Source organism: Scomber scombrus, chromosome 20 (genome assembly GCF_963691925.1).
Source record: "Scomber scombrus chromosome 20, fScoSco1.1, whole genome shotgun sequence".
In the NCBI taxonomy this organism is placed as follows: Eukaryota; Metazoa; Chordata; class Actinopteri; order Scombriformes; family Scombridae; genus Scomber; species Scomber scombrus.
The window spans coordinates 18,856,296-18,876,854 of record NC_084989.1 but is presented as its reverse complement, the minus strand read 5'-3'; the positions used below and the strand labels follow the sequence as shown (position 1 = coordinate 18,876,854).

Sequence of the window (20,559 nt, the reverse complement as noted above, 5' to 3'; positions counted from 1 at the left end):
AAATGAAATATGACTTTTTTTTTTGACGTGAAGTTGAACTATTTGTCATTTTACACCTTATTAAACAGTCTTATCGAGATAATTAATGAGTGGCTTACACTGCCAGCAAAAAGACAGTGAGATGTGCATCATGCAGCCAGTACACACAGAAACTCAGTTCACTACTCTTTGCCAAATTGCCTGCAGAGTATTTCCGCATCACCTTTGAGCCTTTTCTTCATTCCTTTTGTTCCTTAACTGTTAGCCTTTTACCTACTTTAAACCTGTTTGCCTACCTGTGTGCCTATCATTTCCTCCCTTATTGCTGACAGTTGTTTTCATATATGGTTTTGGCTCAAGTGCTGTGTCTTGCTGTTACAACTAGCCGACATGAGTTTTTTTTTTTTTTTTTTTTTTTTTTTAATTATTATTTTATAATTAGTACTTTTAAGTAATTTTAATTAGTAATTTGTGTGTACCAATCCTTTAATTTTATTTGAACAGGTAGATTTTTTAGCATGGGTCATTACATTTACCCTATGTAAAGCTCATTGGATTACATATTACATTGATTGCTAAACCACACAGCTATTTGAACGTTTCCATTACTTCAAAACAGCTGCTGGAAAGTTAAGCCTTGGTAGTTGAGAGTGGAAAGAGTACATATGTCACTGGCGTTTGTTCAGTGTGCTCACATTTACCAACCCAACAGGTTTATTTCCTTCCACCAGGGGTATGATGAAATACGGAAAGCAAAAAAATATATATCTGAGCTCTTGTTCTGTTGAGGACAGTTTGTGTTTTGTCTTTAACACTGGAATTTATCTTGAGGAAATAAGGTGAATGCATTGGCGACAGTGTGGGTCATGTTCTTCATTCCTGCAGGTTGAGTTAGTTTTTAATGGGAATATTAAATATTAACCACCAGTTTGGAAAAAACCTTCATTATCTTTTGTCATTCTTTATTTTTCAAAGCAAGCTTCTTTCCTGTGCGTGTACGTGTGTGTGTGTGTGTGGTTTCCCCACTGGGTACGTGTTGTTATGATAAGTTAATGACAACTTTATTTTGTAGAAGAAGTGAACCTTCCCAGACATTCCAGTTACACAAAACTTTAATCAACATTCAAGGAAACTTTTGCTGCACTTTATAACAAAAAACAGCCCAAAGTATTGAGTCATTTGGCCTAATGTTGAGCAATGAGCAATAATAATACTTAACAGATATATAACACTAACATTTATATTTTGTGATAAAAAGAGAAACACAGATGAAACAGGCGACTTAAAGGCGACTTAACCTGTAGCGTACAAAAGTCATACAAAGATGTCAAATTTACAAAAAACGATTAAATCTGAATTGTATCAACCTTAGGTGGCAGGAATCTTTTTGTGTGTTCAGACAGAGGTATCTGATCCTTTGCTGTTCCAATAAGACACTTAATATGAAGCCACACTGCCTGAAGACTTGCAATTATTACATGCTGAATAGTTTCATGCAGGCCTATTAAGTTTCATTTTGTCTCTATTACAATGCTCTTGATATTCTTTTGTCCCTGGACCAGGATGTTCTTATGTGTACTTGAGTTAAGGCAAACTGAATGAATTACAGTTGGTTATTCAAGGAAAGTGACAGTGCCATCTGACTATCTAATGACATAGGAAGTAATTACAGGTATAATAAACATGAAGTCTAAACTCAGCACACAACAGAGTGAATTACAGACACACACAGGTAGTCTTGGGAAAGCATAAGCAATAAACAGTTCAAACTGCACATACACAATTATTGCTGTTTGCCACTCAGAAGCTACCTCAGTCATCCTGGATTTAATAAAATAAGATTTTTTTTTTTTTTTAAAGTAAAATGAACAAACCACTGGTAAAACACCAGTTTTTGTGAAAACTACTCACTTCATATTATTAAAATCCAGGACTCTCATACTAATTGCTAAATATATACTTACACACACAGCTGACACAGAGGTACATTCCTTGAGATGATGAAGATCCCAGGTGTTTAGATACAGCAATTAAGCTTGGTTAGCTTTGTAAATATGATAGATGGCTACTTTTTAAACAGATGTATCTCAAATTCCACATTTGCAGTGGGTGTAAAAGGCCATATTTTGCACTAGCAGGTATCAAAGAAATGATCATTCATCTCTCAACTATTGAGCTGAGCTGATATCTTTTCTTGCATCGCACATACCTTTTGTAACACAAATGGTTGTTTACTGAGAATATTTGAAATATATTGTTTTTTCTCCTGTGTGGGTGGCTGCGCTTTCTTTCTCCCTTTTGAGGTTCTCTGTTGTTACATGTTTTGAAACACAAAACAAGGGTCTGCACTACTTAACTCCGACAGGTTTTGGATAGCAGAACAATGTGCAATTTATTATTACATAATTTTCTATGTGGCCTTGAAAGGATAATGTATCAGGTTCAGAGTACAACAAAAAATGTCGTTTTTGTAAGCTTTTTGCCATTTTGAATATGTACAATGGCCCATTTTACCAATAGTTCTATCAACACAGCACTTTTCTATTCATGAATGTGATAAACTGTTTAGTTTTATACAGTAGTTTTGTAGGCAACTCTTCTGATTACAGGAAAGCACCACTAAAAATGTGTGTTTGTGAGTGTTTTCATTGTTTTTCAGCCGTATTGCACTTACAACACACTGTAATTGCCTTTAGCTAAGCTTTACTGAATGGGCTAGAGGCAGACAAAAGCTTCTCACATAGCAAGCTAGAGCTAGTAATCCCTCATTTTAAAGGTATGATAAGGGTTAAGGATGAGGACTAACTACCAGATAACGCTGGCTAGCTCAAGTGGAAACCTCTCCTAACTCAATAAGAAACAGGACAGTTACTATGGCTGTGCTGTGAATGGATCTTTATTTAAACTGACCCCACAAACTTCTGGCTTGTATGTTACGGATGTAGTCTTTGGCACTGGTAGTAACAATTGGTAACTTAATGGCACTTGGCTAATTTGCTGAATATGCTAATGATCACAATTTATGTTACAGCAAAGAAACCCAATGTAATATTTCTGACTTGTCTTTGAGAATTTTAAACTACAATGTTGTGGAGTGGCACATCTTAAATGAAAATCTAAGGTTGTAGGAGTCCAAAAAAGTTTTTTTGTCAGTGACATGCAAGCTTAAACAGTTGTGTGTGTGTGTGTGTGTGTGAGTGGGTGGGTGGGTGCTGATTTGTATGTTACCACAAAAATTCAACACGTTTTTGCATCTTGTGAGTTGTCGGATCCACACAGACCTGATGCTGTTTCCACTTCCACGGAAAAACAACACAATCCAAATATTGATAATTCTCAACGGCAAAACATGATGATGTCAGAAAAAAAGGATTAGGATTGAAGCGATAAGGATGACTAACATGTTGGAGATATAATGGCACATTTCTTTGGAACTGATGTCAAACTTAGTGGCTGGAAAAATCACATGGATTAAACATGAGATAAAGGTGACACATTAGACATAATGTAATACACCACACCAGCATTCATTACACAGACCACATGTTAGCCAGGTAGCATGATATTGTTTGTTTGGTGGGTGCACACAATGAGTTACATTTAACATCCAAGTAAGTTTCCTGTGCTATTTATTCCCATAAAGTTTCCAGAATCACACACAAACACATTTATTGTTTTGGGTGTCTCTTTATTATCTGAGGATTGGAAATCATGAGTTTGTATCTAATTATGTTGTTTTTTCTTAGCACAGTATTTCCTGGTGCTGGGCAGTAACAAAGGACCCGAGCCATGGTTCAGGCTGTCTTTTAAAGTGCCTGAGTAACCTGTAGGGAGCATGCTCAGTCCATCTTACTGAACCATACCAATTGTGGGGTTGAAATGGGTTTGTAAATTCATTTCTGGATTGAGGCCTTGTGTGAATGCATTGATGACCGCCTTTATGTGTGGTAAATAAGTGTAAATAGATTTGGTAATGATTTCTGAAAATGACCTGTGGGGTCAAGTGATTATTTGATTGATTCCAATTAAAGGTGGTATGGTCCAGTGGGAGGGGCTAAGTCTTTAAATGGAGGGGTTCTACACTGCCTAGGGGAGTCAGAGAAGGGGTGTGGTGCTGTGTAGACCCAATGGTGTTTTTGGTAAGTACTTTGTAAATATATTTTTCTGCTGCAGTTTTGCGGCATTCTTTGCTCATATTTCCATGGACTGTATTTATAGGGCAATAAACCACTTCAACATTTTAAGGTTAAACTACACCTTTTCCAGTCAGCCTTCCGGCACACTACCCTCCCTCTAGGTCAGAGTGTGACAGACACATACAAACTAGAAAGTTAAAATCATGGATTCATACTGTGTACCCTATTACATACACAAAGACAGGAAAAAAGAAAAGAACAAAGCAGGGAACATAATCTTATACTGCATTAATGTTACACCCCTCTGTGATACCCTGCCACCAGCATTTGACCACCACTCCCGTTTTACAAGATGGAATTCACTGCAGGGATTTTGGTATAAATTGTTTTAAAAAACCTGCCATGTCCTGCACAAACACAAAAGCACACCGTCAGGAAGGTTATTTGATATTTGAATAAGACAATAAGTTTTTAGCACCTCGCTCTATGTGACAAAACGCTGACAAGTCATAAGTAAAGGGAAAAAAACCCTTTGTGTATGTTCTGCATGGCTGGAGATACTGGTAATTGCTGTCAATCAGAAAGAGGAAAAAACCCCCAGAAAAAACAACTATGTGACCCGTATTATTGTCACAAATCAAGAGGATCAGTTTCCTTTATGAAATGAAAGGCTCTAAATATACACTGAGAATCCAGCACATTGTGTTTGGATCAATAAGCAAACCAAGACCTCATCTAAACAACAAGGTGATATTTATAGAAAATTAGGTTTGATTGTGCTTGTGCATGAGACCTTAAAAACTCTACAGAGGATAATGCAAAGTTGAGTAGTATTCCGATGTTGGTCACTTGACCCGCTTTCACATTACATGTAGTCATTTTATCCATGTATCCAAGTACTGAGTAGTTTTAAAGAAATGTGTTTGTCCAATCTAGAGTAGGAAGGGCTCATGATGAAGGAGAGATCTCTATCTTATTAAGAGTCTCTCTAGTCTCCACACAGCTACATATTCCAGCTGATTGGAGAGGTAGTCCCCGTACTCATACAGATACAGATCTTCTAATCATACATTTCACAGCTTTTTAACATGATGATCAAAACAAATAGCTATTGAGTCAAGTTAAGATATTAGTTTTGGTTGTATTGGTCAACAACACTATAAAAATGTTTTGTCTCTTTTAGGCACAGATAAATTTGCAAGACAACAAAAAAAGGATTTTAGCAGGCAGTTTGGCAAAGCATTGTGCTCATAATGAAGGCAATAATGAATCAAGTATGACAGTCGTCTTTAATCATTTTAATCGTCACCATTTTGCAAACAGTGACTTACCGGCTGCCCGAGCCACTGCATGTGTGCCTGATGAGAAGTTGTAGGTTTTGCTTAAGTGGGCCTGGTATGGGTGTGTGAAAGGGAAGCAACAACTGAGTATTGTTTGGGTTTACATCAGGGATTTATTGCTGGGAAGAGTGACCTTGGAGGGAGGGCTAACTCAGACATCCCAACTCTTCCGGGAGTCTCCCGCATATTGATAGCGGCTCCTTGATGCCCGCAAATGAAACACAATCTCCCGGAATCTGGATCGAGCAAGCAAGAGTGTGCTGTAGAGATTGACTGCGCGTGCGTGTGTGTGTGTGTTTGTGTGACTATTCATGTGTGTTGCTGCTTATTAGACCACCCCCCCCCCCTCCCTGAAATTACTTTTTGCAGGTTGGGATGTCTGCTAACTGGTAATTGAATATGATCTTACACTTCAGGTGCATTTCACAAACTTCGCCATTACAGCCATAACAATACAGAAAAGTTGACTTTTTTGTGTTTCTGTGCTTTAAGCAGGGTGATTTTTTTTCTCTCACATGCTTGCTGACACTGAATTGTGTTTGGAATGACTGGAATGATTGGAATGATTGTTTACCAAATAAAACCCTGACAAACATTAACCTGGAGAATGCATTTAACCACGTGTTTGTCCAACCAAATGTGATTAAGATCGAAGTTCATTTTTCCGGCCTTGACTATGATTTGCTGCTACACTAAGTTAACCTTGTAACTCTAGATTAAAGCTCCGTCCTACGTCAAAGCTTTCCTTTATCAAAGCTAGACTGTAGTGAGAGTAAAAGTCAAAATAATTTGTTTCCTTGATGCTATCTTGTACTTGACTCTAATCTTTACATGTGCTGAAAAAACCCAAGAATTCAACTTTGTAAATTTAGGTATCTTAGAATATAAAATAAAGTTAATTAGATTCAAAAATGTTTCTTGCAAATCCCCAGTTTGTAATAACTCATCCCTCTGTCAGGAGGTAAGTGAAGTTTGAAGCTGCATGTTTATTTGTTTATTTATTTATTTATTTATTGGCCATTTGTGGGCAGTGGGACAAGCTTTACAGAGCATACAATTGAAAAATGATCACCCTTTAAAGTTGTATTAGAAAAAAAAGCTTATTAAAACATCCAGCATACAGAAAATAACATTAGCATTGATTTGGAGTCGTGTTTTGTGACCAAAATATGATCTCCTGTTAGCTTTGTTTTGGAATCTACCAATTCTCGAGAAAACATTTCTTAAGCTGCTAAATGCTCCCCTACGTTCACCAGCTATTAACCAACATTATCTGGCAGGAAGTGTACAAAATAAGGCTGATGGAGCAGAATTTGAGGGGAAGGAGAACTATAAGAATGAGCTCAAAGAGTGTAAAAGCTCTTTAAAGGTATAAGATTTAGTATCTATTGGTGAGAAAGTTATCTCAAGGCACTTTTCACAATGAGTGAAACTATTTTATTTTCAGGGACCCAACATTCCCTCATGAGCAAACACGTGGCGACAGCAGAAAGGGAAAATGTCCCTTTAATGGGAAGAAACTCTAGGTGGGCAGCCTCTGATTTATTACTACTTATTAAAACATACATATTATTATTATTTTCCGTTTTCACAAGTCCGTCAAGCACCTTTAAATTTGAGATGAGCTCCTGGGTCATTCACTCTGGGTCTGTCCATATGAGTGACTCATTTCACACAACAGTCATTTGATCCATTGGTAACATGCGATTATTGATTAGCGCAGTTTTAGGAGTTACTTAACTTTTTTTTCATGTATATTAAACATTAATTTTTTTTTATTATTATTGGGGGTTAAAGCTATGTGTAATGGGAGTCATAGGGTAAGCCTTCAATGTCAAGTGTGTCTCATTAAAAACTTCCCAAGCTGATTAAACATATCAAGATTGCAAATGCCATTAGACTTGTCAACAAAAGATAATGTAACTTCCAGCACTGAATGAAAACCTGGAAAGTGTATTCTGCAGATCATCAACCCACAGAAGAACATACAGACCTTCAAATTATATAAAGTCTTAAAAAATGAAACAAACTAAACTGAATCCAGTCAGCTGATGAAGGCATGTTTTCCCACATGCAGCACGTCAGCATCGTAATCTTGTTTCTCATGCTGTTGCATCACTGGGTCAACAACAAGGAAATGCCAGCTCACATTTGGCCTATTGTAAATTCCTATCTGGACAAACCTACTTTGATAATCTGTTACTATTTTAAGCACCGTTGCTATTTTTAGCTCACCAAGGCTGTGGTATAAATAGTATAGAGTTGTAGATATCGTAAGCTTATTCAAGAATAGATACAGAGAGGTGCAACATGTCATGGAGTTCTCAGGAGTTTGGACATATTTTGATTCTCAGTCAGTCTTTCCAAATATAGTTATGCTTGATTAATCAGAGTTAAATTCAAATGTTAAGATGAAGTTTACAATGTGGTAACTTACGAATATATTGGGATAAAAATAATCTTGTTTAACATCATGGTGTTAAAAAGACATTATGTCTATGGGCTCCCCTCTGCACAGGACACTTTATAGGATCAATTCACAGAAGTCTTGAAAGAGTGCAATCTCAACAAAGAGATGTTAAGAGAGTTTTGGGTGATTTTAATGTGAACTGGGAGGATAAATCTAAGAGGAACAAATAAATTCCACCTAGAACAACTAGCTAAAGGTCCAACTAGGATTGTAAGGATCTGATATTTACTAACAAACCAGAAAGAATACCTAAACGTTATAATTTAATCACGGAAGCAATATGTTTTGCCAAATAATGAAATGAAATGATATCCAAAAGGTCAACTTCACCGTGAAATCATAATTCTGTGTAAAAGAACTTGTCTGGCCATTATTCAATGCCATAAGCCATGACTCATAACAAATCTTGGGTTCCCAGCTTCAAACTGTGGTGACTGTATAGATCTTCTGTGCTGCCAGGTTCACGATGTGCGTTTAGTAACCACATTTTAGGGTTTGTTGAACTTAAAAATTGCAAAATATCGATACTCACAATTACACAACCACCCTGAAAAAGATTGTGAGATAGACTTGTCATTCAAGAAGCTGTATTCTTTATATTCTTGTTAAAATATGATATGGGTGGAGAGCAAACTGGTGAGAAAGATGAGCAGAAAGAGTGATTCATAAAAAGGTGTGTAGCTCAGTACTATGTGTTGTGGTTAGTGTAAATGCTGTAATTAAGCCTGCACATATTTCTATATAATTACTTATTATTATTACTTTTATTGAACAGGATTATTATACCGGTGCAGGTGCACACATTGCACCACAGTGTGAGTACTTTTTTCCTTGCCAATTCTGGTCTGGCAAGAAAATGTAGAAATGCCTGAGTCAACACTAAACCTTACATGAGACTAGAGGGTTAGATGCATGACAAGAATTTAATTTGTATTCATGGCTTGTTTTTTTTTTTTGCTGACAGCTCCATCCTAGCCTATTCATTCATTTATAAAGTGGATTTCAAACACTGACAGACAAACAAAGAAGCATGAGTAATATTATAAATATCTCAGGGTGCGTTCATATGAAACTTGTTTCTACTTTGAAGTCCTCAAGAATTTGGCGCTTAGTATGATCAGTTCCGCTGCAGTCTATAAAGTCTGCAGATACTCTTCCTTATCTTTCTTTTTATGACAGAATATTCTCATTCAAAATACAGCCTGCCTGCAATGAAACCTACGTCAGCAATGTTCTTGTGACAACGTTACTATGACTACATTACTATGACAACGTTCTTGGATAAAAAAAACTAACAACAGCATTGCATCATCTCTATAATGATATGGTTATTAGCCAACCCGAGGTCATTTAATTGTTAATGTATTTATTAAGGGAATCAAGGTTGCAGGAGAGTGACCGCAACTGAGGCAAAAATGAGCTGTCGGACTGTATTGGCTCCCTCTCCATTTAATGAAAATGCATTCACATGAGTTTAAAAAATGCCCACACCTTTTCTGAATCTGATCAATGACATACAGAGATAAGAGCTGAGGAACTGGAAGACAATAACAGACAGATCTGGAGCCTGTGGTGAGTTCAGTCAGAGGCTGAATTGTCACACACACACACACACACACACACAGGCCTCGTGTCCTCTGTTAGCTAGCTAGCTCACAGTTAACCCCCCCCCCCCCCCCGGGTTAATGTGTGAACTATGAAGTGTGAGTGGACTGAAGAAGTGGCTTTGAGGTCAAGTCGTCTGGGATGGTCCATGACTCAGTGATAGACAAAACAGCAAACATTATGTGATGAAATAATATTCCTGACAGGTAAATGATTTGTTAGACAGGGATTTTACATTCAGCAAACCAAATTTTGAGGGTGAGGAGGAAGTAGGCATAGGTAGTAGGCCACAGCATAATGTAATAATGTTATCATAATTTACTGTGGAAGCTACTTTTGGAGACAAAATTTAGGAATTGTGTTTGGAAACCTTGAAAATGAAAAACCAGTCATAAAATATCACAAAGTTGTTTTTGGGGTTTTGTTTACACTTTTCTGAGGTGGAAAAGTTGTATCAACAAAAGAAAAACTTAAAATGCAACAATGAGTCATATAAACAGACTGACGTACACTATATCTATGACGTAAACATCCACTGAGGAGATGATAAACATCTTCAGATGAAGACATCAGGGGCCTGTTTCAGAAAGCAGGCTTAGTGAAAACTCTGAGTAAGTTGACTCAGAGTTGACTGAACTAACTGTTATCACCTGTTCTGAAGCTCAGAGTTGGTCAACCTAGAGTTAAGGTTTTAACTCAGAGTTAGTTAAACCTACGTCCTTAAACAGGCCCCTGATCTGTGAGGAGCAATGAAGAGATGGTAAAGCTCGTCAGATAAGTATATGACACAACTCTATCAACTTTCTATCATGAATGATGACACTTAACGTCACGTGAATTCCCAAAGTAGAAAAGTGGGATAACACTTCACACAGTTCACACATACTGCAAACAATGATGCAGAAAAATAAATAGATTAAGCGGATACAGCTGCTGAGGTAAGGGACTTTCAAACTGAGCAAATGACTATCCTTTCAATCTCTGCTCAGACATTGTTATCTAAAGTATGCACTCCTGAGATAAACTTCCTCACTAATTAAACAATCATATCGTTTCTCATGCCATTCACTAGCGAAAACAGTTTCCACAGTCCAACATTGATTTTTTTTCCCACTTTTCGTTTAAAACAGATGTTGTTTTGTCCACCCACTCACTGTCACATACACATACACACAAAATGATGAAATACTACGTGCATTGCCTCAGGGAGTAACTGAAAAACCTGTAAAGAGAGAGGGGGGGGGGACTGCATGCCTGCTTCATGAGCATGAACAAAACCAAGAACAAAGAGTTACTTTTTGTGAAGATTAGCTGTATGATTTTATAAATTAAGGATTTTTCATCACCTCTTTATCACTCAAATCCTTGATATTGATATTCAGTCCTTCCACATCCTGTAGACACAGACAAACATTACAATGTATTTGGAGTCGTGTTTAAGGCCACTTGATGGATGTAAGTCCATATTCTAGCTCAAATTTGGTCTGTACTACCTCCTCAGAAAAATATAGTGGTTTCAGCAAAAAAAAAAAAAGGCTAAAATATAGTATTCACTAGGTTGTTGCTAACTTTGGCAACCTTTTTTACTAGGTCACTGAAAGTGATACGTCTCTGAGCCATAAAACACATTTGCAAGCCCTAAAAGCAAAACAGTGAACTAACAGAGCTAAAAGAGAGGCAGTGTTTGGTATTTACTGCAGAGTCATAATCAAGTTTTATGAGAGCTGTTTTAGTAGGCTGGAGCGAGGTCAAGTCGGAAGTTGTGTCAAAATATGTATAAGACAAATCATGTGTAGGTAAAATGCAAGATTATTATGTCTTGTAATGTGGATCATTGAAATGTTACATAGATGAGACCAAGTACTTATAATTCTGAAGTCAGATAGTAATTAAATATTCAACATTAAGTCCTCAAATTTATGATTTTAATCTGACACAAGCATAAACTACCAAGTACACAGCTCAGATTATTGCGTAGAGCTCTTTATACAGTTCAATATCTGTCCACATGGAGCACGTCATTCAGCAAACACAATTGTACAAAGCATTACGCAATCGGGAAAATCCCGGATACGTCCTACTTAAGAGGGCAGCCCACTACTTTCTCTATCACACTCTCACTGAATGCCTTCAGGTGCTTCACTCCACTTGAACTTCAACAACTTGTACCGCAAGAACACAGACTGCAGAACAATGGCAAGCAGCAAAGTGTCTCTCCTGGCAGCTCTCTGCTCTCTCGCCATCCTCTTCAGCTGTATCAGCAGCACACAGTCAGGTCAGTACTTTTAACATACTGGTCATACACACTTTAATTATGTTTGTCTTGTATTTGTCAGATTTTAAAGGTCTAACAAACACATTTTTACAATTAACATTTTTTTTAAACATCAAAATGGAAGAAAAAAAGTTGTTCATACTGTATGTTTTCTTACATCTTGTGTCTGTTTATAGCAAGCTGCTGCCTGAGGTACAGTAGGCGCAGGATGCCGCCATGCAGCCGGGTGTTGGGTTACACCATCCAGACCATCAAAACCTCCTGCGACATCAATGCCATTATGTGAGTTAAGGGTCCAGTCTCATGATGGGGTACAATGCTGGGGGTCAGAATAGAAATGATGACACTAATTCAACTGTTACAGCAGCACAGGCAACATATCGATCAGGTAGAAACAAAATATCAGATTAAAATCCTGTCAGCTTTTTGATATTCTTCAAGATAATGTCATTATACTATATAGAGAATGTAGTTGTGCATTATGTAAAATGTCAACTGTGAGTTGAAGTAATATAGAAAACTGTTAGATATGTGTTAAAGACATTCAGTGATTCAATTTGGACAAAAAACATTATATGAAGTGAAACAAGATAAGTCACAGTGAAGTGCTGCAGGAGGTTTTTGATGGCAGGTGTTTTGGACGGGGGTGTGTACATGTGGTAAATATTACTAGAGGCACGCTGAAGTTAATACAAAAGCCGACACTCTGCTATGCAACCTCAGGGGAGGGAAGTGCATTCATGTGTCTCGTGTGTCTGATCATTCTTCTTTCGTTTCCCGGATCCCACAGTTTCCACCTCCCTGGTGCGTTCGTGTGTGCCGACCCTTCCAAGCACTCGACCCAGATAAGGATGAAGTGTGTGGAGTGAGTATAACCACGTCCTTTTTTTTGAGTTTGTTCAGTCTACGTGGATTTTCTATGGATTATTGAACTAAACCCATGATTTGCATATTTTTCTTTGCAGTGACAAGAGGAGGGTGATCAAAGAAATCATCAAAGATGCCCCTGCCAACACCACATCAGCATAAATGCTACAGTATCATGTCTGCAGCATGTACCACTTCTTGTTATGCCTTTCTGAACCAAGGAACCTAATTTAATAGTAGAAAATATTCTGCTTCACTTTATATTCTAAACTTAAAGCTATTTAAATCACTGTAACAGGGACTACCATGTGATTTGTGTTGTATTTTCTTATTATAATTGTTCTGTTTTATAAACAGGGATGTGTAGTATTTTAAATACATAGTATACTGTAAGCTGTATGTGTCATCAACAAAAAAGTATTTTTTTTAAAAATAATTGTGTGTCAATGTTGATGAACATTGCTGAAACACTGTGCTTCCAAAAGTGGAACATTTTGATTGTAATTGATCATTGGTTAAAGAGTTTATTAAAATACAGATATTTAATAATACATGTGTCTGTCGGTATTGTTTTCACTACATTCACAATGTCCACACATTTTATACATTCAATTCAGACATTTTTTAAAACAAATATTTACACTACATACAGTACACTGCAATCATCTTATTCTATAGTGATGGTATCAGAATTTTAATTACACCAGACTGTGGAAGCTAACTGGCTTTCCCTAAGAAGAGAAACGTATTGTCTAGCGGATAATTAGCAATATGATAAAGTAGCAATGAAAAAAAAAGTAAATTGAAATAATTGTTAATTTCCAATTAAACAATCCTACATTTTAAATCCCATATTCATACTGTACATATTCTGCACCAGCTTGTTCCAACTCTTCATTGAAGCTGTATATAATGTACCCTGAGTGAAATATACAAACAAGGCTACATGTTTTTAAAGCATATTTAGTATCTTTGGGTTTGCTGTTAGAATGCCAAGTAAATAACAAAGCTTTATAATTAGGATGACATATTTTTAGAAAAACATGTAAATCCAGATCCAAAGGTTACATAATAAAACAGTATAAATAATGTTAAGCATTTCAGAATATGTAATAACGTCTTAAACTGGTAGGTTTGGAATTGTATGTACACAGTCTTGTAGATGTGTTTCTAAAAGCCCTGGTTATTGATAAGGTGATGGAGAGGAAATGCCAGTTTTAAGGTTTGTCATCTCACACTGCTACTGTCTGTTTATGGTCATTTGATTGAAAAGCTTTTCAGGCTCTGTGATCAATACTTTTTTGAATTGTGACTGGTGGACAGCTGATTAATGTGGACAGATGTTTTGGATGGAAAATGCATCCTCGCTTGAAAAAAAAAAGGTATGAAAAGGTTTGGAAATACGAGGACAAGTGGTGCATACAAATTTACTTCCAGAAAGCAATTTCTCTGGTTTCCAACATGACCTTTTTTCCTGTAAATATATATAGGAAACTTTGTGGAGGCCTGTTTTTCCCCTGTTGAATGTGCATCCTCTATTTTTTGTAAATGGTAAACCCATCTATAAGAGTCTATTTATAGTTGATCTTAAAGTGATAAAGATCTGTCAAAAACAAGGTGAGACAAAGTACTTTGTAATGACAGTGATTTGTTGTCAGTTCCATACACAGCATTGTTTGTACCTTATGTTTTTCCATGATCCTCTAATTATGTCATTCTTTATTATCTATTTGTTTGTAAGATTAATGAGACAAACGAAGTACAAGGCAGAGCTCACGTGATCACTTGGCTTGTGAAATGTTCCTGATTGCTCATAACTCGGTCTTCCAGTTTGCTTGTATGTAAACTGTTCAACTCGCTGCACCTAAGTTTCCATTTCATTTGCCCAGTGACAAAGCACAAGCCAGAAAGTGTGTTCTCAAAATCACAACTGTCAAAATCTGTTCAGCATTTGGAATGAAGGCCTCATAGTATTAAATATCTACATATGCATTAACAAACAATTAAAACAAATCTAAGCAAAGAACTCTCCTGACTGTACACATCATCCCTTTACATCACGGCTTGTCCACCACTCTGAGAAGGAACCTGTCGTCATTAGGATCTTCATTGGTCTCAAGAGCCTGGCGTACTTTCTCCCAGAACAGTTCGGCGTGGTCCCTGGCTTTGGGCCAGCTCAGGTAGGTACGCCTCTTCAGCAGTTTCCTCATGCGGTAGTAAGGAGCTAGATGAGACATGGGAATCTCCTCCAAGAACACCATTATCAGCACGTCCTTCTGCTCTTCGAATAAACGGAAGCTAAACAGGAGGAGGAGGTGAAGATGGATGAGACAGAGGACAAAACATCCCCCCCATGTGTGGAAATTCCCTTCAATGCAACTATTATTGGTCTGGATTATCTTTTGTTGTTTCTGATGAAACATTTTGTCCAAAAAATATCAGAAAACAGTGAAAAATGCCCATCAGATGTTCCTAGATCCCAAAAGTAACGCCATGCTTTGTTGTGTGACCATCAGTCCACAACCCAAAGAATATTTATAATAACAAGTATATGTAATTTACACTAATATAAGATACATAAAACAGCCTTTAAGAAGCATTTAAGAGGTTTGAGTCCATGAATAAATGATGGAATATAATACAGTAAGAGAAAAAACTGTCAGCCGTAACCTGAGTGCTCCAAATTGAAGATGCCTTAGGTTTAAGATATGTTCAAGGTAACAGTAACTATATATTTTTGGTAATGTATAGTTGTTCTTGGCATGAAACGACCTTACTAACTTTACTTTGGGTTTCATTTCTGCAGACTGGCTCACTTCTCCTGGCCTGTTATGACCTAACAATAGCAGTGAGCAATTCACATTTCCTATTGGGCACAAAGGAACTTTTTCCATATCCTCTTTTCTTTCTCTGCACATTTAAGTACCACAAAAATGACACAAAAACAGGCTTCATACAGGCTTAGTGAGGCGTTACACTAACATACGTCTCAGCTCAGACACATTTATAGTCAGCGGACACTTTACCTGGCCGCCTGGATCTCTCTGGAGCACCACTCACTCTCGAGGTATTTGCGACTGACCACACAGATGGTCTTTCTGCTTCCATAGATGGCGTCTGTGATGTTGTCTATAATGGACCTCCCTGAGACAGACAAAAGGAAAAGGAAAAAGAAAGAAGTTGGTGAGCTGGATTCTTCTCTATAGTTCCTCTAAAGGTACTATGGTGACACCCTGTGGAGTACAGATGAATCTACAAAATGAGAACATCAACTGTGATAAGTAACATGCTTTTGTATGTATTGATTGCCAGACTACAGCTGTGCATGTTAGGGCACACACTGACATCAGATGGCTTCTTTGAGACTTTTTTCTATTCAGTGGGCTCAACTGAACATGACAGAAAAAACACAAATTCATTAGACTGCATTATAAACTTCCCTTTTTGAAGCAACCTACCTGGTTGGAAGTCTCGATGGTGCAGACACAGTTTCCAGCCCTGTTCTCCCTCCAGTTTTGGCAACATCTCTCTGACGACCCAGGGCTCATCATGGGTGTTGTAAGAGATGAAAGCGTCATACTGATTTTGAGATTTTTTGTTCTTTTTGTCCAAGAGCAAAGCCAAGAAGAGGTAGTAGGCATAAACCATCTGCCATCTCAGGAAATGGTAGATGAAGGATGTCAACATAAACAGGAGGATTGTACACGTGGTGGATACAAAGCAGATGAAGCCAGTGTCCACTGTGCAGGATCGCATATCAAGGTCTAAGAGTTTCATACCTTTAACGTTTGGAGGATAGTTGCACACAAAGTTGTAAGCGTCAAAAACTTGTGTTTGGTTGTTGTTTTCCACCCACTGGACGAACAATGCATTGTCGCAGTCACAGGTGAAACTGTTACCTTGGAGATCCACATATTCAAGAGCTGGTAGGGAATTTATGACATCTTCACGGATAACTGAGAATTGATTCTTTCTTGCCTGCATGTACTGTAGCTTGCTAAGGTTGGCTTTTAGAAGGAAATCTAGAGACAGAAGATTTGTTCTTGATATGTACAGGGTTGTAAGGTTTTGAATTGGGGCAAATAAATCAGGAGAGACATCTGAAAGGTCATTTGAACTAATGTCAAGGTGTTGCAGTTGAGGCGTGTAATTAAACATGCCTACACGCAAGGATAAAAGTTCAGTGTTCCTGATATTGAAATACAATAGATTGGTCAAACCTTCTAAGATATTGCAAGGCAGCCCTGGAGACTTTTTCCTGTGGTGTTGTGAAAGAAGAGACAATGACTCCAGACGAGACAGCAGAGAAAATGGGGGATCGCGCAAAGCTGAGCTAGCTCCATAAAAAATTAGATTTTCCCTCAAATCTAATGTCCTTAAATTGATCAGGTCTTTGAAACTACTTTTGTGTATGCCTTTGTCTGTAATTTTATTATATTGTAGTAGCATATCAGTAAGATTTTTCATTCCAATAAAAGAATTTTTTCCAAGCCTTGTTATTTTATTTTCATATAATGACAAATTCTTGAGGCCCTGCAAGCCCTTAAAGTACCCTTCTTTGATGCAATCAAGTTGATTTCCATTCAAATGCAATCGTTCCAGATATGGTAAGTGTTTACTGAAAGCACTGTTTAATTTAGTAATTTTATTTGTCTGTAGCCTTAAGACCTGCAAGCGTATTAAATCCTTGAAAAGACACTCTTTTAGTTCTGTGATTGTGTTATTTTTAAGGCTGAGCTCCTTGAGTCTTGTCATATTGGCAAAATCATGACAATCAAGTGCGCTGATTAAGTTACTGCTGAGATCCAGCTCTACAAGAGTTGGTATCGTCCTTATGACAGATGGAACAGCCGAAAGCTTGTTCTTTCTCAGACTCAAGATCATCAGACCTCGAAGAGTTCTGAAGGATTTATCAGAGACATTTTTTATCTGATTCTCTGCTAAGTCTATCTCAGTTAAATTAATGCACGCCTGAAACAAATCTGAAGAATTGAGATTGTTATTTTGGAGTTTGAGTGTGGTCAGTGTTGGGATAGTACAGGAAACGTTGATTAGTGCTGTAACGTTACGTTTAATTTTATTCATTCTCAAAGTTGTCAGTGAGGTGTCGAAGCTCTCAAGTAATGTTTTTGTGTCATTCAAAGGCAAACAAAGCTCACTAATATCAAGAGTGGCCACTCTAAGAAAAGTCTTGTTTCTCACCTCCCATGTTATATTTTTCTTTCTAGGAGAGTCGCCGAGGTTTAACCGGGTGAGATTAGGAAAAACATCTGCAGTAAACCTAAAGACTCTAATTGGATTCTGAGACAAATCAAGGGAAGCAAGGGCGACTGAAGTATTTGTCAGCTCCCATGACTGAAAAATGGTTATATAGCTTTTTTTAATAATTAATTCTTGTAGTCGTGGGAGGTGCTGGAATATAGAACTAACTATTGTTATGTCTTTCAGTACATTGAAGGAAATGTCCAATGTTTTCAAGTTTGTCAAGGGCTTAAAGGAGCTTGATGCCACAGCTGTGATTTTATTACTTTTTATTCTTAGCTCTGTTAGATTGCTCAAACCATCAAAAGTACCATCTTCCAGTTTAGTAAGTTTATTACCATTTAGATTTAACTTATTGAGAGAGATCAGATTGGCAAAGGCACCTTTATCTATTTGTGATATGTTGTTTCCTCCGAGGTCTAACACTGTCAAAATTGGCAGATTTTTGAAATCTGAAACTTCTATTTTTGAAATTTTGTTTCCAGACAAGTCAAAACCTGTCACTGTTGATGGAATATCTTGAGGGACAGCGTGGAGTTTCACGTTGGAACAAATGGCATTATTGTAACTAATTCGGCAATATTTCAGTGCAAATCCTGTGGCTGGAACCACAAAACAGCTAATACTCAGAAAGAGGAAAATAATGCTTAAATTAGACCACTTGGATCCGCCTTTTAGCACTGGATTATCCTCTTTCACTCCGAGAGCCATTTGGACACCTTCCTTACATAAGAAGAAATGAAGTCCAACCAGCAAGGGTATGCAATTTCTCAAGATGTAGTCCAACTTGTGAATAAAACTATACAGAATGTATAGAATGTAGACCTGGAAATACAATAAAGCAGACAAATATGGACCATCAACAGGAGTAAAAAACACTTAAAATTAGAATATTATCATAAATGGTGCAATGTGCCATTATGGAAAGTGAAAAAACATCATCATCATCTAAAAATGACTGGGTTAAAGTTGTATCTGTTATTTTGACCCAATGTTACACACAACAAACTTTAGCTTAACAACTGTCACAAATGTATTGTTTCTTCATTTCAGGTTTAAGATATGTACAAGGTAACAGGAACTATGTATAGTATTTCTTGGCATGAAAATACCTTACTCACTTTACTTTTGGTTTCATTTCTGCAGACTGGCTCATTGCTCCTGGTCTATTATGACCTAACACTAGCAGCAAGCAACTCTCATTTCCTATTGGGGCACAAGGGAACTTTGTCCAAATTCCCCTTTTCTTTCTCCACAAAAAATACGACAAAAATACTAATTTCCTTCTTCTCTGTTTAAAAAGTCTATTATATTACAACACTGATATAAAATACATAAGTATCATGAATAGTATACTGTAAATATGTGTATGGTCAATATGTGAGGTTAGCCAGTGATGGATTTTTGTATCAAAGAGAGACACTCCATACAGGCTTAGTGACGCATTATACTGATTTACGTCTCAGCTCAGACACAATCCTCAAGATGAAGTCCAACTTGTGAATAAAGCTATACACTATACTATACAATAAAACAGACAAATATGGACCATCAACAGGAGTAAAAAATACTCAAAAGTAGAATATTATCTTAAACTGTGCAATGTGCCATTATGGAAAGTGAAAAAAAACATCATCACACAACAAACTTTAGCTTTAAAACTGTCAAAAATGTATTGCTTCTTGTACAAAGCAATGTTCAAGTGACATTCAAAAGATAAACAAGTCATTAACAATCGATAACAAACTGTGGCACATAAGTTTAAAAAGAGCAGATTGTAATAAGTTAATAATAACTTTGGGTAAATGACCGAACAGTAAAATAAAAATGACACTAAAATTGGGTCAAGACATTTAGAGTGTTGTTTCTTTAACCTTATCAGAAATGTTCATGCCAAAAATGATAATAAAATAAAATAATAATAAGTCGAAAAAGAAGAATGAACATGTAACAAATACTAGTTACTGCTACTTACTGTGCCACGCAAAGAAGAGCTGATTAACGAGTGTTCTGGCATCTGATCCCCACACTGTCTTCCTTCTCTTATTTACATCAGGGTGGGCTTAACCATTAGGCAAAACCCCTGGAGGACCCCTACCTGCTATAGATTTATTGTGATGTTTAGACATGAAACATGGAAGAATGTGTTACTATTGTAACTCAGTATAACCTGAAATTAATTACAAAAGGTCCCCAAAGCACATTTTTAAAAATTATTGTCAGAGTGCAACCTCCTCCCGCCCCACACACTAGAGATTAATGGACTATTCCATGAAAACTTCTCAAGTCTCAACCTGCATTTGAACACAACATCAAACAGTGAAACAGAGTTATCATAGAGTGCATATTTAAAGAAAAAGGGAGAAAAAAGGAAGTTTGTTTTTGGGATAATGGGCCATTGGAATCTTCGCTTTTAGTTGAATGGGACATTTTTTGATGTACTGCGGTTCTGAAATAATGGGCAGTTGGCAGTCACTTGCCATTGTCTTTCTTCTCTTTTTCATAGAGTGAGGAAGTTAGACTAACTGGCTGGAGGGTTGCTTTTTGTCAGTAGCTGTGACTTAGCTGCAAATATTATGATTTACTCAAGCCTCTTAGCATTCAAGGAGAAAATAATTCAAGATA

General features: G+C 37.1%; 2 protein-coding genes across 2 annotated transcripts; one reads left to right on the top strand and one right to left on the bottom strand.

Moving 5' to 3' along the window:
- Window positions 1-11,644: 11,644 nt before the first annotated feature.
- Window positions 11,645-13,212, top strand: ccl20b (chemokine (C-C motif) ligand 20b). The gene is made up of 4 exons (XM_062441715.1): window positions 11,645-11,805; window positions 11,982-12,087; window positions 12,596-12,670; window positions 12,771-13,212. Exons 1-4 carry the CDS (start codon window positions 11,655-11,657, stop codon window positions 12,832-12,834), a joined length of 396 nt encoding a protein of 131 aa, XP_062297699.1. The 5' UTR covers window positions 11,645-11,654; the 3' UTR covers window positions 12,835-13,212.
- A 1,093-nt stretch (window positions 13,213-14,305) lies between these two features.
- LOC134001946 (toll-like receptor 13) lies at window positions 14,306-18,654 on the bottom strand. The gene is made up of 3 exons (XM_062441151.1): window positions 16,131-18,654; window positions 15,699-15,816; window positions 14,306-14,970 (listed from the first exon to the last, which is right to left on the bottom strand). The coding sequence occupies exons 1-3, from the start codon at window positions 18,643-18,645 to the stop codon at window positions 14,730-14,732; spliced, it is 2,874 nt and encodes a 957-aa protein (XP_062297135.1). The 5' UTR covers window positions 18,646-18,654; the 3' UTR covers window positions 14,306-14,729.
- Between the last annotated feature and the right edge of the window lie 1,905 nt (window positions 18,655-20,559).

Coding starts and splice junctions, on each gene's coding strand:
- ccl20b (XM_062441715.1), top strand. CDS start 11,655: ATGCCTTCAGGTGCTTCACTCCACTTGAACTTCAACAACTTGTACCGC. Junction 11,806..11,981: donor TATCAGCAGCACACAGTCAG/GTCAGTACTTTT, acceptor GTCTGTTTATAG/CAAGCTGCTGCCTGAGGTAC. Junction 12,088..12,595: donor TGCGACATCAATGCCATTAT/GTGAGTTAAGGG, acceptor CGGATCCCACAG/TTTCCACCTCCCTGGTGCGT.
- LOC134001946 (XM_062441151.1), bottom strand. CDS start 18,645: ATGGCTCTCGGAGTGAAAGAGGATAATCCAGTGCTAAAAGGCGGATCC. Junction 15,817..16,130: donor CCATCGAGACTTCCAACCAG/GTAGGTTGCTTC, acceptor TGTCTGTCTCAG/GGAGGTCCATTATAGACAAC. Junction 14,971..15,698: donor AGAGAGATCCAGGCGGCCAG/GTAAAGTGTCCG, acceptor CCTCCTGTTTAG/CTTCCGTTTATTCGAAGAGC.